Source organism: Castor canadensis, chromosome 5 (genome assembly GCF_047511655.1).
Source record: "Castor canadensis chromosome 5, mCasCan1.hap1v2, whole genome shotgun sequence".
NCBI classification, from domain to species: Eukaryota; Metazoa; Chordata; class Mammalia; order Rodentia; family Castoridae; genus Castor; species Castor canadensis.
The window spans coordinates 104,343-128,972 of NC_133390.1; the positions used below are offsets into that span (position 1 = coordinate 104,343).

A 24,630-nucleotide genomic window follows, 5' to 3' on the forward strand; every position below is an offset into this window, starting at 1 on the left:
CTGGGCTAGAACATCGTAGGGTGGAAATGAAAAGGGCCTCACAGCTAGACCTAACAGTGTCCTCCCTTGAGATGTTTGCCCCATTTTGTTCCATCAGATGACAGCCACAGCGCAAAGCCAGAACTCCATAGGCTGAAATGGATCTCCTAAGTCTCTCAGCTGAGGAAGCTCCTCAGTCAGAAGCCTGGGAGCAGCAGGCTGGGCACAGCGCAGAATGGACCAAGTCTTGGGAAACCAGCAGGTACCCCCAGCCCAGTCCTGGGACCCTTAGGATCAGCCCCTCAAAGCCTGATAGAGGAAAGGGCCCCTTACTGGTAGAGGGTAACTTCTGGAGCTTGGATAAATCTTTTAGGCATGAATCCCACATACAATAAAAGATATTACTAGGCATGTGAAGAGCAGAAAAATATGAGCCATAATCAAGAGACAAGGACTTAAATAAGAGGTCATGTGTTAAAACTCTTTAAGGAAAAAGTGGACAAAATGGGCATAAAATGGGAAAGTCAATAGAGGATGGAAACATATTTTTTAAAAGTCAAACGGATAACCTCAGTTGAACTCATGTAATACCTGAAATGACAAACTCGTTGGATGGTAGACCGGACAAAGCAGAAGCAGGAACAGAGTCCAGACCATCCTAGGAGTTCACCTAACCTATAACACAGGCAAGAGAAATGAACTTAAGAATCTGCTGTTGGACACCCAAAAAGAGGCAAGAGAGGTTGAAGCAAAAATATTTAAGTAGGTCAAGCACTGGTGGCTCACACCTGTAATCCTAGCTACTCAGGAGGTAGGGATCAGGAGGATCACACAGTTCAAAGCCAGCCTGGGGCAAATAGTTCCCCAGGTCCTATCTCAAAAATACCCAACACTAAACAGGGCTGGTGGAATGACTGAAGTGGTAGAGCACCTGCCTAGCAAGCAGTAGGCCCTAAGTTCAAACCCCAGCACCACCAAAAAAAAAAAAGGAGAAATAGCTGAGAGTTGTCCTAAGTTCACTAAAATCAAAGCAGAAAAGCAGAAACACACAAACCCACACATAGTAAAACTTTGAAAGTCAGTAACAGTCAGTGAGAATACATTCATTTTCAGATGAACAAAATCAGGGAATCTGGCACAGCAGACCTGTGCTAAAGGAAGTACCTAAACAGAAGGAAGTCAGAATCCCAGAACTGCAGGAAGGAGAGTACTAGAAAGTGTAAGTGCATATGTATAGTTTTAAAATGCCCCTTAAATTGATGATAATTATAACTTGGGAGATTTGTAGTGTGTAGAGATGAACCACATGCCAACAGCAGCACAAAGAGCAAGGGGAATAAGAGATTCAACTGTTGTAGGTGCTCTGTCTCTACTAGCAAAAGTATTGTAATAAATAGGCCAGAGTGCACACCACAATCTCACAAAAATACAATGATGCCAGCAAAACTAAAAAGAATAGAAAAATGAAGTATTTAACAAAAAAGAAGGTGGTCAGGGAGGTTAAAAGAGCAATGAATAGATGGGACAAAGGGAAAACCCATCTGTATTTGTAATAATGATAAATGTAAAGTAGAAAGCATGCCAGTTTTTTAAACTACTGATTTTTTTTTTAGCCATTTACCTAGATGCTGTTAAGAAATTAAGCTTTAAATATAATGAAACATTTTAGTTGAAAGTAAAAGAGTAGAAAAAACTATACCTCACCAATATAAACCATACTAGTATTTTAAAAAGCTGATTTTAAGGCAAATATTGCTAAAATAAAAGAATTATTTCATATAATAAAAAGTCAACTCAATAGAAAGATATAACGTTCCTAAATCTCTATGGAGACTTTGCAGTATAGCTGCAAAATATATAATCAAAAATTGGCTTAAATGGCTTAAGAAAGAATGGAAGAGGGTGACTTGGTTTCCTTGTGGTTAGGGCTTAGGACCAGGGAAAGGGTTGTGTGCCCACACAGGTGGGACTTATGTGATCTGAACTTCACATGGACCCCAAGGAAGGGAGTGTCTGGCTTTTTAAGAAAACAGATTGTAGAAAAGGGTTGAGAGCTGGATACTGCCAGTGGTTGAACCCTTTTCAGCAGTGCCTTTAGTGCTCTCCTTGAGTAGACAAGACCCATGACTTGCTTTGAAATCTTATATGATAGGTGACGCTGTCACTTTTGTGGTATAAGGAGACTCTCTTACTGGCTTTGGTAAAACTAGTGGCCTCACTGAGGATATCACCATGGCAAAGACCATCTAGGGAAGCTTCTAGGGACTCATGAGGCTAACAGGCAGTAGCTAGCTGGACCTCAGTCTAAACCACAAGAAACTGAATTCTTCCAGCAACCAGCTGTCAGTCTGCTCAACTGCCATAACAAAATACCACAGGCTGAGTGACTTACCCAGTGAACACTTGTGTTCTCAGTTCTGGAGGCTGGAAGTACATAATCAGGGCTCAGTAAATTAGGTTTCTGCTGAGGCCTGCCTTCGTGGCAGTGTCCTTACATGGCCTTTCCTCTTTGTATACAGACACTGGTGTCTGTTCCTTTTCCTTTAAAGGCTCCAGCCCTATCAGATCATGCCTTCACCTTTAGGGTGTCATCAAACCTGAAGATCTTATTTCCAGACACAGTCACATTGGGGATTACCTCAACATAGGAATTGGGAGGGAAAGCATACTTCAGTCCATAAAATATCCACCTATCTTACAGCCCAGAGAAAACTCCAAGGTATTTGTCCAAGAATGTTTATGGCAACTTTCATTATGATAGTAAAAACAACTGGTAACTTCAAACTTCAATCAACAGGAATATAGGCACACAAATTGTGATTTATTCATGCAATGGAATACTACCCAGGGACTTTTTTTTTTTTAAAGAATTTATACTGGCAAGAGCATTCCCAGCTTGGACTTTTAGTCGAAATTGAAACAAGGCCTCTTGCTACCCCCAACTTCCTCATGCTGAGGAGCCACCTCTCTGTAAACGCTGTTGTGTTTTGAATAACATGGACTCCCTCCCGCTGATAGTGAAGAACAATGGGGTGGGAGGCCCCTCTCAGAGCTAGTCAGGCTCTAACCAAAGAGTATTTCCTGCACCCAGGCTGGAGGAACCTTAGATTACTCATCTGCAGGATTTCAGAACAACTGTAGGTAGAGACCACCTGGTGCTTTGTTTGCCTCCATTCCCATTTTCCAAGGCCACCTCCCTTGTGCCTCCCTATGTATCTATGCAGTGTGTGGAGGAGGCACAGACAACTTGTGTTGTTAGCTCCCAGGTCTCTGGCACAAGAAGAGATTTGCTGAGAAGCCCTTGCTGCTTTCAGGACTGGTTTAAGTCATTAGATCCCAGGCTTCAAGCCTGATGCCAAGATAGGTAAGATTTTTGGAGGTCCTGGTATGGGTAAGTGTTATATGTTTGAGGCATACAAGTATTTTTTGACCAAGGAACCAACTGTGAGAGACTGCAAAAATGAACATTCTGCTCGCAGCTTTTCCCAGCAAGAGTCTGGGCTGGGCAGAGATTTGTGTAAGTAGCAAAAGTAATTATGTTGAGGGTTCAAGGGCATGAGTTTCCATTCACGTACTCCTAATCTTGTACTACCATGTTCTAACAAGAATTTCAAAGAAGAAGAGGGCTCAGAGGAAAGCTTGAACCCAGGGCCCCGTCAGGAAGATGTGGTCTCAGGGTAACAGTGAAGCTAAGGGTGGGGCTGTAAAACTCCTGAACCAAGATTCAGAAATATTTAACTGGAGGCCTCACAGGCCCTATTAGATGGGCAAAAGGACTTCTGTGGAAGTACCCCTCAGTCCCTCCTTATTAAATAAACATTCTAAGAATCTTAGAATCTAAAACTCTGTCCCACGACATCCTTACAAGAAGCCAAGACCAGCAAAGACCCTGTTTAAAAGAGATTCAGGGTGTGTATTTTGTTTAATGGAGTGAACATCAATAAAATTCATAGAAAACTCACAAACTTTTGAGAGTCATACACCAGCTTGGACTAAAAGGACCAGAGGAGACAGTACAAAACAAAAAGAGGCTTTTGAACCCCCAAATTCCAGCTACAGGCTGGTAAAACTACTCAGCTACAATGTGGGTTACGTTTTGTGGAGAATGACAACGTGAAGTCCACAAGGCAGAATCAGAACCCCGGGGAATCTGCTGAGGGATCAATAGACGAGAAAGAGAAGGAGGTTCCTGAAATTCCCCTCTGTTACAACCAGCCTGTAAGGAAAGACTGTGACCAAAGTTGTGACCAAACACAGTGGGCTTCTATCCTGGTAAGTGCAAAACCAAAAAGCATGGCCAGGAGATAGGAGAAAGATTTATTACCAACTACAGGTAAGGAGAGCACACTTCTGAAAAGGCTCAGTCTTTCCAAAAACATTTTGGCTAAAACAAAAGGAAAGGCCACTGAAAGTGCATTAACATAGGACTTTGCCCTGAAAGGTGCTTGCCTCACTCAGGGGATAACAAAGTAGCTCAGCAGGACTTCAGCAGCTGGATCTGAAGAGCTCATGCAGCTTCTTGGCCCTAGTGGGATGCCTGAGGGAGCATTCTGAGGGAAGCAGTCTCACAGCCTTCCACACACAAGTGAGGTCACCATGGACCCTCCAGACCAACTCAAGCACCAGCTGAAAGCCACCAGTGACCCCAGTTGACACAATCCTAACTTACAGAACTTGTGGGAGCTAATATTTTGTTTTGTTTTCAGTCATATGTTTTGGAGTAGTTTGCAGCAGTAGCTCTGGAATATTCTGTCATGTGAGAAGTATCTTTCGTATGTGTGTGGTCCAGGGAATGTAAAGTCACTGATGCTGGAGTTCTGACCACTTCTTAATAGTCAGCTGTGAGCAAAAACACTTCTAAATGGAGGATTTATGATAGATTTTTATTTGTAAGGAATCTGACAAAAGTTCAGTGATTCAAATGTGCATACAAAACCCTTCCCAGATGGCACCAGTGGCTCATACCTGTAATCCTAGCTACTTGGGAGGCTGAGATTGGGAGGATCTTGATTGGAGGTCAGCCCAAGCAAATAATTTGAGAGACCCCCCCATCTCCAAAATAAGCACAGCAAAATGGACTAGAGGTGTGGGTCAAGCAGCAGAGTACCTGCTTTGCAAGTACAAAGCCCTGAGTTCAAACTCCAGTCCCTTCCCCCACAAAAAAAAAAAAGAGCCCTTCCTACTAAGATGTTTTTAGAAATGCTCTTAGCAAAGTAAAGTTGAGGAATCAACTGTAAGTCCACTGTCCTAGTCCACTTCTTGCTGCTATATCAGAATGCCACAGACTAGGTAATTTATAAACAACATAAGTTCATTAACTCATAGTTCTGGAAGCTGGAAAGGCCAAGATGGAGGCCTGCATGTGGTGAGGGTCTTTCTGTTGGTAAGAGAGCCTGTGGGACAGAGTCAGCTCTCTCTAGCAACAACAAGCCCACTCAACGTTAGTCCTTCATGGTATAGAGCCCTCATGGAGAACCACCTCCTGCAAGTCTGCTTCTCAACACAGTTGCAATGAGGATTGAGTTTTCAACACATGGTCTTTGGGGATGCATTCAAACCATGGCTCCCACCTTCCTTGTTTTCATATATTTTCTAGAAACCTTGCTAAAAATATATATATTGAATTTATAGGCTGGGGACATTAACTCTGTGGTTCAGTGTTTGCCTAGCATGCACAAGGCCCTGACTTTGATCCCCAGTACCCCCCCCACACACACACATGTGTATGTATATATATTTATTTAAAAAACTCATAAAAATATATTTTTAAAAAGCCTCTCTTGTTTCTCTGAAGAGAAGGGCAGTTCCCCATGGTATAGTGGTGCAGGTAGTAATGCACCTCAGTGGGAAGGTGGACTCTGCGGGAGACTCAGGCTGAAGTCTTGGCTTTGACAGTTACTGGTGATGTAACCAAGTACTTTTACTTTCCTTTTCCGAGTCTCACTTTCACCATCACAATGAAGAGATGCTGAGTGAGTCTCAGAATGGCTGTGCCTTCTGATTAAGAATTGCTGTGTTTGTGTCTACCCCATGTGTCATGTGGGTTCTTTGTAGGCCTGAAGACACTCTTCTTAAACCAAGGGTGGTCTCTGATCCAAAGAAGCTGCCGTGAGCAGGGACGAGGCCAGGCTCCCTGGGGAACTTCACCTCTGGGGTCCAGAGCCCTGCACTGTAGATCAGCTCCATAGTGACCACAGCACAGGTCTAAAGATAACTGAGCTTGCAGGACCTGTAGGCACCGTGGTGCCACAAAAATCACTGTGCCAGTGTGGGAGCACTATCACTTGTGTTGCAGAATCTGTCTCTGCTCTAGGGTTTGCTCTAGGCTGGGCTCAGAGGTCTGACCTCTATCCCCACCATCCTGTGCTTGTCCTGAGTTTTTTGTTTTGTGAACTGTGATCATCAAAATGTTGTTCTCTGTGTCCTGCTGCCCAGTGGAGGGGCCAGAAGCAGGGGAGCAGCTTGGGAGGCAGAGTCCCAATGTTACTGGCAATCATTGGTCTCAGAAGATCTTGGTTCTTGTGCTCCAAATGGAAGAATCCAAGCAGAACACGTGGATGGGGTGAGGTAGAATAGCTTTATTGAGGGAAGGGGAGTCACCTGTTCTGCCAGGTGAGGGTAGGGAAGAAGAAGGCCAGGGTCTCTTGGTAGGTAGTTTTTATACCACCTTGAACTTGGAGGTGGGAGACAATACATCATCACCTGGCTCCTCTCACCTGTGGGCTAGGGAGAAGAGTCCTTGAGCCAAGAGGGGGATAGTCCCACACTATCCCTAACCTCACTTGCCTCACCAAGCCCTCCAGAGGAGCCCCAGTGGCCCCAAAGCTGGGCCGGGGACTCCTGAAAGCTGAATTCAGAAGCTTGTTGCAAGAATCCTGCTTGAGAAATCTTGAAGAATGTTTCAATATGTTAAGAATATATTAGTTAAATTGGTGACTTAAAAATAATCGCATAAAGACATTAGATCAAGGGCAAACACAACAAGGGGACTGAACTTTGATCACAAGATAAAAGCGAGAGCACATAAGGGAGGTATGAGGATAGGTAAGACACCTAAAAAATTAGCATTTGTTACCCTCAGCGCAGAGAAACTAAAGCAGATACCTTAAAAGCAACTGAGGCCAATAGGAGAAGGGGACCAGGTACTAGAGAAAAGGTGAGATCAAAAAGAATTAACCTAGAAGATAACACCCACGCACAGGAAATCAATGTGAGTCAATGCCCTGTATAGCTATCCTTATCTCAACCAGCAAAAACCCTTGTTCCTTCCTATTATTGCTTATACTCTCTCTACAACAAAATTAGAGATAAGGGCACAATAGTTTCTGCTGGGTACTGAGGGAGTGGGGGAGGCAGGGGGGAGAAATGACCCAAGCATTGTATGCACATATGAATAAAAAAAAATCACATAAGACACATTTAGAAATATATTAATAAATTTTAAATGCTAAACTTGATGTTACACATTACAAGAATATTATCAACTTAATTTTATTATGGAGTCAACTTTAAATTGTAATTCCAAAAGTAGTTTACCCTTCCTAAGATTTTATCTGAGTGTCCTCTGATTTTTTTAATTTATATTAATACTCAGTACATGCAATGCCAGCCTCTTCACAATGTCTTTAATGTAAAGTTTGCTTTTCAAAAGCAAAAGATATTACCATCCTATAATAGTAAAACTAACAGCATTCAGCTTCCAGACTTATATGCCCTTATTGTTTATATTATCTTTTATTTGGGTTGTTCTTTATTTAAATCATTAAAAAAATGTTTTGGCATTTCTGGGATTCAATCTCAGGGCCTCCCAGACTGCTAGATAGGCACTCTATCACTTGAGCCATGCTTCCAGCCCTTTTTACTTTATTTTTCAGATCAGGTCTTGCACTTTTTGCCCAGGCTGGCCTTGGACCTGGGACATCCTATATACATCTCCCAAGTGGCTGATATTAAGGGCATGGGCCACCACACCCAGCTCTCTACTCAAATCTTAAAAACAACCTCCCCACACACATTCCTACCTCGAAATCATTCTTGTTGGAGATAGTTCAATTCCATACAGACATTTTAAAAACTAAGGTGTTGGTGCTGGCAGAGTGGCTCAAGTGGTAAAGCACGTGCCTAACAAGCAAGAGGCCCTGAGGTCAAACTCCACACCACCAAATAAAAAGCAAAATACCAAGGTGTTGATTCTTAGTACTTACATAGTTTTATTGATCAGTTGTCCACTTGGTCTAATGGGACTGAGTATTGTGTGCTGATCTGGCCCGATACGTCCTAAAGAAGAGACCAAGCTATAAAGTATTTTGAATACCACTGCTCTCAGACCAGCTGATAAAGTATTTTGAAAAATGTTCCCAATGTGAGAAAAAGAGAAAACAAAAGGGCAAGCTCCATGGCTTTTTAAATTTTAAATCTGACGTTTTATGACAAATTTCCAAAAAACCTATAAAGCTTATAAAAGTACAATCAAAATAAATACTTTCAGTTCTGTGCCCCCTCTCCCTCCCGTGGTCAGCCCAAATGCTTCCTCCCGTCTCACCAAGATGGTTCCCGGGCAACAGGCCACAGAGGGTTTTGTGTGGATGTGCCTCCATGTGCCTACCTCCAGCTCCTTCTCAAAACTTAGAGAATTCAAAAACAAAAACAAAAGCCCTGCTGTTTTGCACTGGGCCTCTCGTTGCCATGGATCCAGATCAGCAGGCACTGCACACAGGGGCTCTGCTTTCTGCTCCAGGCTCCATGCTGGGCTTGCTCTTCTGGAAGGGACACCGACTTTGTAATGAAACCAAATGGATTCATGGAATCTGAAGCGGTACAACAATCATAAAATGCTACATCCCTGAAATACTGATACTCTATCACCATTTGCCAAATCAAGGCCTCCTAAACCCACAGGGTCTTAAGTCAACCAATGAGTTCAGCTGCATGTTGGACCCTGTGTCTGGCTCAAAAAGACACCTCTGTCCTGTTATTTGCTGCTCTTTGCTTTCCTTGATTGCCTTGTGGACCAGGAGTTACCTGACAGTGCTAGGTTCTTCTGACAGACAAAAATAGTAGCTGTCATATGTTAATGAACATCACCTGAGGGCATTAGGCACTTGTCTGTGGACACATGTGCTTGTGCTGTGGCAGGTCTACAAGTGTAGATTCATTTATTACTCCCACAGCCTCAAAGGGTACAGTGCTTCTCTCCCACTTGTTGGGTCTAGAGACCTAAGGCAGATGAGTGAGTATCCCATCCCCAATGGAAAGCACTATGATTCCTGCGTCCTGAGAAGGAGCTGTAAATCTGCGTTTCTGCACCCTGAAGAGGAGATACAGGGTCTGATAGATCTGCCACAGGGCTGATGAGCAAAATGCTCTCAAGATTGTTTCCCCTCCTCCAATAAAGGTGCAAACAGACCAGTTCTTCTAAGAAAGTCCACAAATCCATGGCCAATGAAAAGAGCCCACCTAACCCTTACCCAAACCCAGAGTTAAAATGTCCATAAAAGCCCCAGCCTTCACCTGAGCAGGGAGCCACCGGTTTCCAGGCTCCACCGCATTGCTCTAGCTTAGCCTTTCCTTTCTCTCTAATAAATCCTACTTCACATGCCAGCTTTGGCTCACAAGTCAATCAGCTGCCTCACGAGCCAGTTCTCTGGCCTGAGAAGGCAAGGACCCTTGACATCAATTGGCCCGCAACACTTCAAATTGGCACATAACATACTGAAGCTGAAAAAGACTATCACTTGCCAAAGTTTGTCCAAAAAGGGGATCTGAGCCCACAACCCCCACCCAAGGCTCCGGGTCTGGCAGTGGCACTGTAGGGAGGACAGCAGTTAACCCTCCCTTCAACCAGTGCTGCTGTAAACACAGGACCTTTTGTCTCTTCTCCCACTTCCTTCCGAACACAGGCCCTTTCTTCCTGTGGACACCGGCCACCACAGCCTCGTGAGCAGCTTGGTGGTGGGTAGCACTGTCCCTTGTAGCAGAAAACAATATCGCTGCTCTCCTCCTGACAAACACAAGCCAGGATGACCTCTTCCTGATGCTAATTGCAACCTGGGGCCTGCTGAAAGCCTGAGGATGGAAGAGAGGAGAAGGAAGATCTAAGGCACTGGAGAAGATCGCAGCAGAGGCTCTGACCTCCAGGGAAGGGCCTGCTAATCTACCAGGTCCCTACCTACCACATGAGTGGAAAGGCACTGGCCTGGGAGGCATTGCCCCCTCCCTTTTGTGACAGTGCTGGACCCTGCCCCCTGCCACCTTGTCAGTTTCCCTGGATCAACAGAGCCTCTCCAGTCAGTCACATGGGGGTGCCTGTGGCATCCAGGGGTGCTGTGGTGCAAACTCAACAGGATTTGAGCCTCCATCACTGACTCCCAGTCATCCTCAAAGTACCACAGACTGAAATGTGGGTCAGTCCTCAACACACCATGACCACTAATCAAGCAATGGCTCTTGGCTATAGAGACAGCAAAGCCAGTCAGTCAGCCTCTGGTGTGGCCTGTGCCTTTCCTCTTGGTCTCCACCTCTTAGCAAACCCAAGAAGCTTAAGAACCAGCTCCTGGCTGGTGCTTCGCTGCCCAAGGCTTTTCTCTTGTGTAGTGACACTACACTGCTCTTTACAGGTGGACTATGTTTGCAATGTCTTATTATATAAGTTGGGGATTTTATACATTCAAAACTTAGCCACTTGTTTCTGGTTTCCGGTTCTCCACATAAGGAGCCTGGGAGTCATCCTTCCATCCACACACATGAGCAGCTGAACCACTGTCCTCCACACTGGAGAGACAGACAACACAAAGCAAGAATCACAGCTGATCTGAGCAGAGCTTCTGGGGTTAGGGTCAGGGTGCCAGGCAGGGAAACCTGCATTTCTACCCACTGGGGGCTCAGTGTGGGAAGCCTGAGGATAAACTGTGTTACACCACAGCCAACCTACCTAGCAGAAGGGAAATGCCAACCCAGTTGGCCCCACCTTCCACGAGGGCAAAGGCAGACCCTCCAGCCTGGCCACCACCTGTGAAGTTCACAGTCAGGGGCACAACTCACTGAAAGACTGAGCGCCTCCTTCACTTTACAGCATAGGGGTGCTGTGGCTGAGATGGGTGGTCTCAGAGTGGCGATGTGAGAGATGGAGGAATTTTAAGAGGTAGGGGTCTGTGGCACCATCTTCAGAAGGGATTCATGCTAATCTTGCAAGAGACAGATATTATGAAAGAGCCCAAATCTGCCTGGTTTCCTGTCTCACCATGTATGCGCAGTCTCTCAAAGCTCCCACTATGGTGCCATCCACCCTGTGGTGATGTAGCTGAGGGCCTCATTGGAGTAGAGCAAATGGGGCCACCTGAGCTTAGACTTGCAGCCCCCAGAACTGCAGTCTAAATAAACCTCTTTTCCTTATAAAGTAGCCTCCTTTAAGTATCTACTCTAGCAACAGAAACCAAACTAATAAAATTACTAAAGGCCTATTTTTAGGAGTTCCTGTTGCCCAGTACATCATATCCAGCTTCAACAATTAAAGGCATACTAAAAAACAAAAAATGGTTTGAAGGCCTAAATAAGCAAAGTCAGATATGACAAGAATGTTGGAATATAAGACCAAAAAAATTTTTTAAGAGATCATGAATATGTTAAGGGATTTAAGAGGAAAAGTAGATGACAGGCAAGAACAAGTGAACTGAAAAAACAACTATAGGGAAAATCCTTGCACCAACTGGGCCCACTGTGAGAACCTCAAGTTAGGACCTGTGGGTCATAAAGTCCTATGCCATTTTTGTTCCCAGGAGTGGGTGTGACTCAGAGGCAGCATCTACTCATCCTTCATGATCCAGTCTGCTTTCTTCTCATTAGTAAATGGCCACAGATTGCTTCATAAGACTTGCAGTCCAAATTCTTGGCAATGGTGTAGGATCTCCCTCAGGGAACCTGGTTTTTTCATCAAGCAAGGGGCTCTGGGTCTGACCTGACTTAGGACTGCTAGCTCAGAGAGGTGGTGATTCCCCTCTCAGGGCAGAGTTTTGGCTACCAGGACAAGCTTTTCCTACTGAAGGCAGTAAGACACACCAGCAGGCTAACCAGACCACCGCCAGAGATCTCTGTGGACAAAGGCACTGGGCTGTGGCCGTGTTCTGATCCTCAGACGCAGTGTGCGCCTGTGTCTGCTGGTGAGTGGTGAGGACTGTGCTCCTTACAGTCAGTGCCCCTGTGTCCCCTGGTGAGCACTGTGCTCTTTACAGTCAGTGCCCCTGTGTCTGAGGTGAGCACTGTGTCCCTTACAGTTGGCTTGCCCCGTGTCAGCTGACTGAGCACTGGGGCTTGGGTCTGTTGCTCTGAGCCACTGTTTCTACTGTACTCAGGGAGTTTGTTTCAATGCTCAAAACTCACATGGTGCATGGAGTCTGTGAGCCACAAGGTTTTCAGGCATTCCTTTTTTTTTTTTTTTTTTTTTTGGTAGTACTGGGGTTTGAACTTAGGGCCTTAAGCTTGCTAGTCTTGCTAGTCAGGTGCTCTATCACTTGAGCCACTCCACCAGCCCTCAGGCTTTCCTCTTTAAAGTATTTCTCATTGCTTCAGTGAAGGGCCCTCTTGTAGAACAGGGGGGTGGGGGGTGGGGTGGAAGGAATCTGTGAGCCCCTAGACTACACCAGGGTGTCTAGTTCAGTGTGCTGACACACAGGCTGTGCCATCTGTAGGGCATATTTGTGGAGTGGTGTCAGTAAGGATTTCCTGGCCACCAGGTCAGGAGTCCTGCGTGACTCCTACATAGCCTCTCTAGGCCTGTTATGGCTTAGATGTCCAGGGGACCTCGGAGTATTTGGTGAGCTTGGCCAGTACTTCTGTGTAATTTGTTAAAAGGAATGCCTGCTGGTGGACAAGAACCCACACACTGTTTCCCACATTTACAACCTTGGGTAGGGCGTCATTGAAGAGGAAGACCAAACTTGGCTTTCCTGGGGCTGACTGCAGGCATCAGTGAGAGACACACCATCTTTGCCCTGTGTGACATTTCCAAAGCATGTCCAGTTCTGACAGCCTGTGACCTTTCACCCCGGGGTGAAGGGGGAGGCCTGAGGTGCAAGGTCCTCACTCAAATTAAACAAGGGTGTACCTAAAAGCAGCAAGTACCCAATGTACTGCAGATGCTGAGTCCAGCAGCTCCCCAGGAGCCCTGAGGAACCCTGGGCTAACCATTGCTCAACGTCCACAGGACATTTGTCTGCAGAAGGGGGTCAGACCTGGGAAGCCACTGGGAGAAGTTCAAGGGGCCTCCTGGTTGGAAACCAGCCACAAGCTACTCCATCTCCTGCACTCAGCCTGCATTTGGAAACTTCCAGTTCTTGGCTGTACATTTGTTTAGTCTGAATCAATTAATCCATGTTTCTCCTCTCCCCACCCCCAACATTGCCTTTAGAGGAACATCAATATTCATGTAAAAAGTTAAAAAAAAAGAAGGGCACAAAAAGCTGACTCCCCACTTCCTGCCCGACAGGCCCTTTTCGTTCTTAGCCCGTGTGCAAATCTGGCTCTCCAGCAAGTCCCTGGGGCGCCTGGTCAATGCAGCCCTCTGTGCAGGCCTGGCGGTCCAGCACCTCCCTGTCCTCAGCCCCCATTGGCTGACTTGACCTACAGTGGACTGCGCCAGGGCCCACACCCTATCCTCCCTGGAGGGAGGAATAAGAGGCTGACTCAGTCCACAGTTCTGCCACTCAGGCTGCTGCAGCCAGAGACTCACCGGCGGCAGGAGGTGACCAGGAGGAGGTGAGAAAGAACCACTGACTGAGAACACTTAGGGAAAATGGCTCTTTTTGGGGGATGGGGTGGGGTTGGGGTAGGGCAGGAAACTGAGCTAAAAAAAAGCTAAATATAGCTAAAAACTGTCCAAAAGGGACAACTGACAGTATGTCAAAACTGCCTATGGCATTCTGTGTTTTGGGACTGACTGCACTGTCTACCTTATTACTGCTATTGATGCTATGACTACACCAATACCAGACAGCTAGAGATGTGTTTTGCCTGTTTTCATTTCCACAAATCAGAGAAACCTCAGGTCTAGTGGGTCAGAGGTGACTACCATGAATATTGCTTCTTCTCTAACTCTTTGAAAAGATGGCTTTTGTTTACCACCAGGGCTATGGAAATTCCATGCTAGCTTAGCCCCAAATGCTAAAGAAGCACTCTGCTGCCTCACTCCCCCCTCACCCCCAGGTGCTTCTTTGATGGCCCTGAGTTTCCAACTGCCTGGTTTCCAGTTCTCCTCTGTTTGAAATGCCCCACGCCACAGGGACACCACTCAGAGATGTCAGAACATTGCTCTTTACAAACAATTGTTACCAGAAAGTCAACACAGCCATCTACTGTGGTCTTTGGATCTGGTGAGAGAAGAACTCAGGCAAGACATGAAAACGTAGTGAAAGTGAGAGTAAAGTTTATTAGGAAAGAAATTTAGCATAACGGGGTATATGTAGGGAGAAATGGGCTGGGTGCAGGTGGCTCACACCCATAAACCTAGCTACTTGGTAGGCTGAGCTCAGGAGAATCGTGGTTTAAGGCCAGCTGGGGCAATATAGTTCTCCAGACCCCATCTCCAAAATAACCACCACAAAATGGACTGGAGGTGTGGCTTAAGCAGTAGAGTGCCTACTTTGCAAAGCCCTGAGTTCAAACCCCAGTCCCACCAAAAAACAAAAAGAAAGTAGGGAGAAATGGGTTAAAAGAGCCTGGAAACTCAAAATGGTGGTCCTTATCACTAGTCTTGTATGTTCCAAGCTGGACTACATGCATGACCATGTCTAGCAACCTCTAATCATTAATATAATGGATCTGGGGGATAAGATGGGGGCTAAAACAGAGAGATGTCATCCAGGCCCACTCAAAACACAGGGACAACAGTGAGTTTTAGGATTTCCCTTTGCTAGACATGCCCTTCATTCTTTCAGTGCTACCCATCCAACCAAGGAGCCTTGCAGCTACCTCTAGAGAGGAGATAGCCCCTTTCTGTTTCCCTGTTCTTATAACTTAGCATTTAAAAGGAGGTGGGAGGAGGCTAGCTGCTCTGGCTTTTGTAGTTTCTACTTTCTCCTTTCAATGTCTGAGTTTGGTCCTTTTAATATTATTTTAAATAATATAATTTCCCCATCTCCTCGTCTATCTCTCCCACCTCACCCATCACTCATGGCTAACTTTACCTCAGATTATGAAGGGGACTGGAGTTAGCAGTGGGCTTCCCTCCTCAGTTGTGACCTTCACCAGGAGGCAGAGATGCTTCTCTAGAGTCCTCACATCTTATGCAATGTGTCTTTCCAAGACGTTAAAGTCCTAAAGTTTTTGTATTTTCAATATAAAAGATTAAGGCAGAGCATTCACAGAGTGAAGGGGGAAGGGAACATGTTTATTTACTTCCATTTCTCTTCAAAGATAACCTATAAACAACTAACTGTTCCCTAAGTGAAGAGAACTTAAGAGGAAAAATTTTCAATTAAATTGTAGAAAACCCAATTTTTTGGAGTTTTCTAATATGTGGACTATGCTGTATGCCTTTTCTTTTTTTAAAACCCCACTAGTAATTCACAGAAAAATAACTTATAATTCTCCTCCAGCCATAGTAGACTTTGAGAAGCACCACAGTGATGCACACGTCTCTCAAGATTTTTCTTTTGTTTCTTAAAAATCAATCATTGAGAACTCCAGAGTGAAGGGTAAGATAGAAGGAGATATCACAATTTTAGTCCATTTGTATTTTCTACTGATATATATGATGTATCAGATTTTTAGGAACTTAAGAGCAAAGCAAAGCACACTGACTATTAACAGGACTTTAGCAAACATCAGGCCAAGATAAAAGTCTCCAATCCTGTTTCCTTTGGGAAATCATGATAAATAACATTAGAAGCATTTTAGTCCCAATTATTCTATGACGTGACCTCCTCAGCATGGCATGATTTTTCAATAATATTTTTTATTTTTTATTTCAACAGTGCAAAGTTTCTTGTTTAATGATGAGAACTCAAGGCAAGAGTTGCCAAGTTTCTCTGCCTGAGCATCTCAGTGTTCTGAAGCAAGGGACAGCTTTTCTAGGACTCTGCTGACCCTGGGGCTGTGTCCACAGCATGTGAGAGGGAGCTTCTTGCTCCACTCTGTGGCCAGTAGGCATCCTGCTGTCCCACCCATAGCAGAAGGCCGGCTCCCACCCACACCTGGTGACCAACATCTGTGGCTGGATACCAGTCCTGCCACACTAGTGATGCTAGGACACTTTTGTTTCGGGAAGCTTAAGTACCTCTCATGTTTTTGTAGCAATTATAGTTTTCTTATTTTTGCTTATTTATTTATTCTTATTATTTCTACTTTCTTTTCCCAGATGGATTTTACAGATACTTTTATGTTCCATAACCCAACTAAGAAATCTCATTCATATTTTTATGTAAAATGCATTAAATTTATATATTAATTCAAAGGAAAGTAATTCCTGCCTTTTACGTTCCTTAGAGTTTTTGGAAGCGTATGCATTTTTCTTCCTAAGCTTTGGCAACGTTAGGATGTTTTCACTCTATTTTCCGTTGTTAACAGACAGGATGTATATTTTTGTGCCCTTATTTGCTCCTAGTCCCCTGACTGTGGGTGTTAAGCTTCCACCTCCACCCCATTGCTGAGCTGCTGGTCTGTTCCCCACACTCTGCCATCTTGGAGCCCCAAGGGCCCACCTGTGAGGCTGGAGCCCATTCCGAGATCCCTCTGCACTCTGCTCCTGTCTTTTGACTTGATCCAACCAAAAGCCAGGGGCCATGGAAACTCATCCCCAAGGTCCACAGGGACACAGAAGGCAGAGGGGAGAACTGTGATAAATGGTGGCACCCGAGGCCAGGCCATCTGTCCCCTCATCTGGGTGGATGTCTGCCTAGCAGAAGGCATGAAAGAGTGTCTCTCTTCTGGCCCTCAGGATGTCTGAGCTGGAGAAGGCCATGGTGGGCCTCATTGATGTCTTCCACCAGTATTCTGGAAGGGAAGGTGACAAGCACAAGCTGAAGAAATCTGAACTTAAGGAACTCATCAATACTGAGCTCCCCCACTTTCTGGAGGTGAGTTTTGCCTTTGAAAATCGGCAGTTAGTCCATTCTTCTCTCTACTCACAAAAACACCTATGATGTCAAGTCTGGTGGCTCATGCCTGTAATCCTAGCACTGGGGGGTTGGGGGGGATAAGCAAGATCATGAGGCCAGCCTGGGTTACATAGTGAGTTCCAGGGCAGCCTGAGCTACATAGCAAGACTCTGCCTCAAAAAACAAACAAACAAACAAACAAACTACCTTAGGCTTCCCCTTCTGAGCTGCCCTGAGATGGTTATGAGGGTGTCTGGAATCCTAGGTTGTTCTGGAAGCTTGCTTGAAAAGCCAACCCCTCATGGCGGAGGCTTAGATGGGCTGTTGTTTACATCTCCCTGTCATTTATCTCTGGAGCATCTAGGATTTCCAGGTGACAATGACAACAGAATGGGATAGAAAGACACTCATGACCTTCCCAGGGCTTTCAAGATCCAAACCAAGGCACACACTGCTCCCACCCATCCTTTGCAGGTCTTGACCCCCACCCACACAGGAATCTTTTACACCTGATCCCTTTGTATTCCAGGAAGAATGGTGCTTAGCTTCCTCAGGCCAAGCTCTCCTGTGTGTATGTGGGAACTGGGGAAGGGGGATTTATGCTCTTCTTTCCACCATGTTTGTGGCCCTGCAATGTTTGTAGGTCACTTAGTAACCTTACCATTCACTTGGTTTTGGCGTCAGGCAGGAGAACTGTCAGAAAAAAAAACCTCCTAAAGCAACTTGAGAAGGAAAAAAATGTTCCCAGGCATTATTTCAGCCAAATATTAAACTCTACTTGAAGCCATTACCACAGACACATGAAATCTCAGGAGCAGCAAGAGTTCACTTTTTCCTTCAACACATTTTCTCAGGCTGACACTGAGTTGCATGGTAGCACCCTGCAACTTTTCACATCTTGGTTGTTCCATTCTTTTTAAGTAGTCTGGTCCCCCTGGACCTAAAGTAAGGAGGAGGACAGGCACAGAACCCCCAACTGTCCCTTGGCACAGGAGAAATCTTTTCTGGTATTTAGCATTTCATATCTTGAGATTATTTCTGATGTGAGTTACTGTCAAGTTACTTTTAATCACATTTTGATGGTGCTACATTCAATTTAAAAACACATTGGGTGATATCTCTTCTCTCTCTTAGGAAATCAAAGAGCAGGAGGTTGTAGACAAAGTCATGGAAACACTGGATGAAGATGGAGATGGGGAATGTGACTTTCAGGAATTTATGGCCTTCATTGCCATGGTGACCACTGCCTGTCATGAGTTCTTTGAACATGAGTGAGACAGAGAAGGAGCTGAGCTGTTTCTGCGAGAAGATGAAGGTCATTCCAGTAACCAGAACACAAGCCTTGCAGGCTTGTAGGACTGAGGTCTCAGCCAGGCATAACTAATTAGGAAGCTTGATTTGCTGTAAATGAAAAGTTGAAAACCCCTTCTCAAGAGCTGCTTTAAACTGCTGCATCACTGTTTCTGCCATATTAGGCATTTATGTAGGCTCACTAGTCCCAGGGAGTATTGTAATAACCTCTTTGGAAAGTCAGCCCTCAGACATAAAGCCTATGTTGGACAGACACTATGGGTCTGTAGAATCCTAACTCAGAAAAAACAAAACCACCCAAAATGGCTGCCTAAGTCTTCTAGTACATCTAAATATCAAAGCCCAGTTCATCACACTTGAGAAGGCTGCTCTTCCTTCCATTTGTTTATCATTACTGCAAATAAAACCTAAAGTAGCAAGATGGTCTGACCACCACTGCCCACAAGAGCCCTGTCACATTTAAATCCCCTTTCCTATGCTGTGGTGAACTGTGATTACTGTAAATATTGAGTACTAACTGTCCTAAATGGAAACATGTCTCTTAAACAAGTACTGACTTTTTAACTCAGAACTGAGAATCAAAAGTTAACATTCAGTAGAATTCTCCTTTTAGGATGAACCTCCACTGGCCCTGTGGAATGTGTGTAGGATGAGCCTGGCCAGGACTCAGGACCAGGGCTTAGAGTCTGCTTTCCAGCTAGTTGTGCCTTAGGTAATGCTGTCCCCCAGCCTCCTCTGCAGTCTGTAAAGCAAGTTCTGCGGGATGAGTCACTAAAGACTCATCCCTCGGTTGCTGGAGGTCATTCCCGACCTGCTGGTGCTGAGGTGGCACCTGCTCAATTCCTGGTGCAGCCAAGAAAGTCAAGAGACATGTAGGCTGAACTTCATGCTTTTATAGCTGCATATTCAAATAAATCAAGCATCAAATAGTTTGAGTTATGAATAAATAAGGAAACAAAATCAAGTTATAAATATTACAAGTCACTTCCAGGAAAATTCAAATTAGTTTTATCTACTCCTTCCCCTGTTTTGATTTTTTTTTAATGGGAATAGACTTGAGAATTCGTAAGCCAATGGAATAGTGCACTTGCATTACAGAAGAAGAGCACTGTAGCAATTCTCCATAGCCCTTGAACAAGAAATAAAAACAAAACACTCGTTAGACTGGGACAAAGAGTAAAAGTCTTAGAAGTGGGATGCTGGGCTTCACCCCATCCTCACACAATGGCCTCACAGCCAGGTGGGAAGCAGCCAGGGGCACACAAGATCCTGGGGTGTCAGATGCCACATAGGGTAGGCCTCTCTTCTGCCTTTTCCCACCTCGCTTCTTCCTTACCAGAGGATACTGTGCAGTTCTTGTAGGGAACCAGCTTGTTTGGGTCACGTTTTAGCTTTCTTCTTGCTGTGTTAGAATGCCTGATATAAACAACTTAAAACAGTGAAAAGATTTATTCGACTCATGGTTTCAGAGGTTTCAGTTCATCATGGTGAGGGAGACATTGTGGAGTAGCTCACATCATCATGGATAGGAAGCAGAGGAAGGGACAGGGGACCAGGTATAATCTTCAGAGTCATGACCCCAGTGACCTACTTCCTTCCTCCAGCTAGGACCTACCTCCTAAAGTGTCTACCATCTTCCAAAATAGTGCCACCAGCTGGCAGTTTTACACGTGAGCCTGTGGGGGAGGTTTCACATTCAAACCATAACATCTGCCTCTGGCCATTTCCTACTTGCAAGGTGTACTTGGTCTGTCCTCAAGAGTCCCCAAAGTCATAACAGTTCCAACATTGCTTTGAGCAATGTTTGAGTCCAACTCAGGGGCTCCTTTGAGACTCAAGGCAAACTCTGAGCTGTGAGCCCCTATAAAATCAATATATTTCCAATATGCATGAGCATTTCCATTCCAAAAGGGAAAATGGAGCACAAAGAGAGGTGAGACCAAAAACAAAATAGAACCCCGCAGGACAAACATTAAATCCAGTAACCCCATGTCTGGCATCCAGGATACTTGGGCATCCTTGCTATTTGCAGTCCTTAGGGCTTCTCTCTGGGGCTGGCTCCACTCAGTGCCTGTGGCTCTCCTTGGCAGCTTATACTGTTCCTCACAGCTTCACATATCACATATCACCCTCTCAGGAACTCCCTGCAGGGACTCATTGCCTGGCCTCTCACACTTTCCTTGAAGTCTGGGTGGAAGACTCCATGACTCTGTAACTCTTGCATTCTGCAAGCCTGCAAAACTGGCATCTCATGGCTGATGATGAGGTCTGATGCCAGGATGACCAGCAGGTGGGCTCCCTAGGACTATGGCTGAAGCAGCCTTTATAGTACTTGGGTGGACTGGGGGGAGCACTACCCTAGGCAGTTCTGAACAAGCAAGGTGTCCAGAAGGTCTCTTTTCAAAGCAAAGTCTTTCAAAGAAATTAAAAATCTTTGCACCTGTGAGCCTGTGATGAGTGGGTTCCAGCCAATTCTTGAGATGCTCTCAGACCATCTTTACTATCGTCTCAATGTAAAGTACTTGGCTTTTAAATGACCCTAGTCTCTTCAGCAACCACACTTTCCTTGGCTCCAACTTTACGTGGACTTCTTTTCTAGGAAAACTGCAAGTCTTTCAAATCTTTCTACTCTGCTTTTGTTTGTTTTTGGTGGGACCGGAGTTTGAACTCAGGGCTTTGTGCTTGCACAAAGCAGGCACTTTACCATTTGAGCCACACCTCTAGTCCACTTTATTTTTTTTTATTTTATTTTGGAGATGGGGGTCCTATGAGCTCTCTGCCCAGGCTACCTTGCGCCTCAGTCCTCCCGATCTCAGTCTCCCAAGTTCCTAGGGTTATAGGTGTGAGCCAACCATACCCTGCTTGTTTTTGCTTTTAGGTTTTTTTTTTAATTATATATATTTATTTTTTGCAGTACTGGGGCTTGAACTCAGGGCCTCACACTTGCTAGACAGGTGCTCTACTGTTTGAGCCACTCCACCAGCCCTTTTTTGCATTGGGTATTTTCAAGATAGGGTCTCATGAACTATTTGCCTGGGCTGGCTTTGAACTACAATCCTGATCTCAGCTTCTCAAGTAGCTAGGAGTACAGATGTTAGCCATCAGCACTCTGCTGTTTTTGCTGTATATTATGTTGCTTTTTTCAGTACTGGGAATTGAACTCAGAGCCTCGTGCTTGTTAGGCAAGTACACTACCACTTAAACCAGGCCCCAGTCACTCTACTTTTTGCTCCAGATTCTCACAGTAAATCTGGCTGGAAGCAGCCAGCAAACCCCATGCCATGGCCTGAATGCCTTGAAATTTCCTCCCTCAGGTTAATTAGCCCATCACCTTTGCCACAATGTAACACAAATGGCCCCTAATTCAGCTCCCAATAGAGTTCTTGTTCCCACCTGAAACCTCATGAGCAGAAGTTACTATCCACATTTCTGTCAGCATTCTGGTCTTCTGAGCTCTTACCAGAATCACACACTAAGCTCTGCTCATAGCCCTCTGGGACTAGAGTGCTCTAGAGTTCTCTAGCCTACATCTCCAAACTTTTCCAAAATCCTCCCACAAACCAGTTCAGAACCACATCATCATAAGTCGTCACAGCAACAACCCCACTCCTGGCATCAATTTTCTGTGTTTGCCAGACTTTTCATTGCTCTGACAAAATACTTAACATAAATAACTTAGCTGGAGAAGATTTATTTTAACTCATGGTTTCAGTCCATCATAGTCCTTGACTGTGTTGATTCTGGGCCCATGGTGAGGCAGAACATCATGGCAGGAGTAGGAGGCATATGGCAAAGGGTTCTCACCTCCTGGTGGACAGGAAGCAGAGCAAGAGGAATGAGAGGGACTTGGGACAAGACACTGACCCCAGTGATTTGCTTCCTCCAGCTGGGTCCCATCTCCCAAAGTTTTCACCACCTCCCCAAACAGCATCAATAGCTGGAGACCTAGCATTCAACAGATGAGCCCGTGGGGACATCGAGGGGCACTGGTGATTGGAAGTGGGGACCTGGTTTTGAACTGAGCTGGGCCATGGAGGCCTCACTGTGACCATTTGGGGCCACCAGGGCTGCAGGCTTGGGCAGAAGACAAGTAGCTACCCAAGTTGGCTCCCCTGAAGTCCTCACCTCCTCACTGGGCCCTGTGACACTCATGGCCACTGTACTTCTCGAGTGGTCAGGGGCACCTGCCTGTTCTATCCTCCAGTCCACTTGTCTGTCCTCCTGTACTAGCCTCCTGGCCTCAGGGACCCTCCTAGAAACAGCCGCTGCAATGATTGCTTCTATTTCAGGAAACTTCCAGAGGAAAAGTTCGCACATGCACAGCAGGGAACCCAAAATTGGTGCCAGCATAGGCTCCTCCACTGTGTACCACCCACTCATGGACAGACACTCATGAGTGTCCACCCAACGAGCCTAGGCATGCCTACAGTACGTGACCAGGCCCCACCCTCTGGAGGCTAGTGATCCAGGACTGCAGTGGAGTCTGAGCTCGCTCTGCAGAGAGGCTGGTGCTCTCTAGACTGGCCCTCCCTGCAGAAATGCCTCCCAAGTGAACATATCCTGCATTTCTCTGCAAACAGCCTCGGGCAAAACAAAGACCTGGCAAGGGGAGCAGCTCAGGGAGGAAACTCAAGTCCTTGGGCTGGTGAAATACCTTCACTGCTATCCCTGGGAAGGATGTCAAGCAAGGGCCACAGGTGTGGTGAAACCAGGTGATGGCCAAATGGAAGGAATGGGCTCTGGGCCTAACCACAGGGCAGTGCTAGTGCTAGAGAGGTTTGTAGGAGGAGAGGCTTGAGCCTTGTCAGGAGCTTCAGGAAGATTTAGGAACAGTGCAAAGCACATGATGGGAGGGTCAGAGGCAGCAACAGTAATGGTTCTGGGGGTGACATCACAACAGGAGTGGAAAAGGGGGTCCATCTGGGAATAGCTCAGGAGGACCCCAGTGTGAGTGGATGTCTGGGGCCACAGCTAGCTGTTATGAACACAGTTATACAAATAGCTGAGGTGATGCTTTTGATTCTTTGGAGTATACATCCAGAAGTGTAACTGATGGATCACACAGGGATAGTTTAAATTTTTGGAGGAAATGTCACATTGTTTTAGACAGTGACTGAACCATTTTGCATTCCCACCAACAGTGTACAAAGGATCCGATTTCTGCAAATCCTAACCAGAACTTATTTTTTTTTAAACAGTAGCTGCTATAGTTTGGATCTTAAATGTCCTCCAAAGACCCTTTTGGCACTTTGGGGAGGTGGTGGAATCTTGAAGAGGTGGCAGCTCATGGGAGGTGACTAAAGGGGATAGTGCAGCCCCAGCCCCTCTTCCTATCTCTTTTTTGTCTTAGTAGTGAATGGTTTTGCTCCCCTATGTGCATCTGTCATAGTGTGCTGCCTCATCAGAGGCTAAAACGCCAGGGCCAATTGGTCATGGGCTAAAACTTCCAAATGTGAGCCAAGAACCTGGCAATTGGCCTATTTCAGAAACACCACGGACGAAGACCACAGTGCAGAGACCATCTGTGGCTTACGTTGGCTCAAGGACCTCCAGGTTAGATAGTGAAAAGAATTCAGAGCCCAGATGACAGCAATAAAAACATGGAGTTGACAAGTGCAACAGCGCCCTAGAACTGGGAGCAGATGATGGGATTCACTGATGTGAAGCCTAAGGAACACCCACCTGCACCTTGGGATTTCTGTCATCAGCGGAATAGGAAACTCCAGACGGGAAGGCTGTGGCTCCCACTGTCTGTGTCTCATCAGAAAACTTCATGAAGCTACTTTCCAGACAGTTTTTGGTCATTTCTATCCATTTCCTATTTAAGAAAAATGCATTTCTTAAAATTTTTATATGCTATGAATTTATTCTATGTGTTTCTACCTCATTTTCATCCACTTACTCAACACCCTTTTGAAAGAAGTGCTTGATAGCCAAATTGATTTTAGAAAGCAAGTTTTGTTTCACAAAGCAACTTTTTTTTAGATACAGACTTCAATTACTTTCAGTTTCACTTAATGTGCTGTCTGTATATGCCAATGATTACAGAGGAAACATGGTTTGCATAGCTTAGTGACTACTCAGATGTTCCAAGCTGAAGTCACAAGATAAGACATTAATGATGACCAGTGCCTCTTTACATCACCTTTATTTCTCTCTCCCTTTGTCTCCTATTTGAATAACATACTTAAGTAAAAAGGAAGAAAAAAAAAAAACTGAAGCCATAGCCAGGTGTGGTAGTACACACCTGTAA

The 24,630-nt window shown here is 45.3% G+C and overlaps 2 protein-coding genes and 2 long non-coding RNA genes across 9 annotated transcripts in view; 2 read left to right on the top strand and 2 right to left on the bottom strand.

Annotated features, from left to right (window-relative positions):
- The window catches only part of LOC141423166 (uncharacterized), a 14,414-nt gene extending 965 nt beyond the window's left edge, over positions 1-13,449 (top strand). The window contains exons 3-4 of one of the 3 annotated variants that reach the window (XR_012447805.1): positions 98-241; positions 9,879-13,449. This is a non-coding gene — a long non-coding RNA (uncharacterized lncRNA). Of the gene's footprint in view, positions 1-97; positions 6,201-9,878 lie in introns of those variants that run through there. The other 2 variants (XR_012447806.1, XR_012447803.1) reach the window with 2 other exon arrangements.
- Positions 6,217-9,209, bottom strand: LOC141423167 (uncharacterized). The gene is made up of 3 exons (XR_012447807.1): positions 8,522-9,209; positions 8,184-8,256; positions 6,217-6,702 (listed from the first exon to the last, which is right to left on the bottom strand). It is a non-coding gene; the product is annotated as an uncharacterized lncRNA (long non-coding RNA).
- A 95-nt stretch (positions 13,450-13,544) lies between the features above and the next one.
- Positions 13,545-19,822, top strand: S100b (S100 calcium binding protein B). The gene is made up of 3 exons (XM_020182043.2): positions 13,545-13,728; positions 16,907-17,045; positions 18,201-19,822. Exons 2-3 carry the CDS (start codon positions 16,908-16,910, stop codon positions 18,339-18,341), a joined length of 279 nt encoding a protein of 92 aa, XP_020037632.1. The 5' UTR covers positions 13,545-13,728; position 16,907; the 3' UTR covers positions 18,342-19,822.
- Dip2a (disco interacting protein 2 homolog A) overlaps positions 18,334-24,630 on the bottom strand; it is a 119,390-nt gene continuing 113,093 nt past the window's right edge. For all 4 annotated transcript variants that reach the window (XM_074072449.1, XM_074072446.1, XM_074072447.1 and 1 more), the window contains one exon: positions 18,334-24,195. The gene's annotated coding sequence lies outside the window, so the exon portion shown is untranslated. The remainder of the gene's footprint in view (positions 24,196-24,630) is intronic.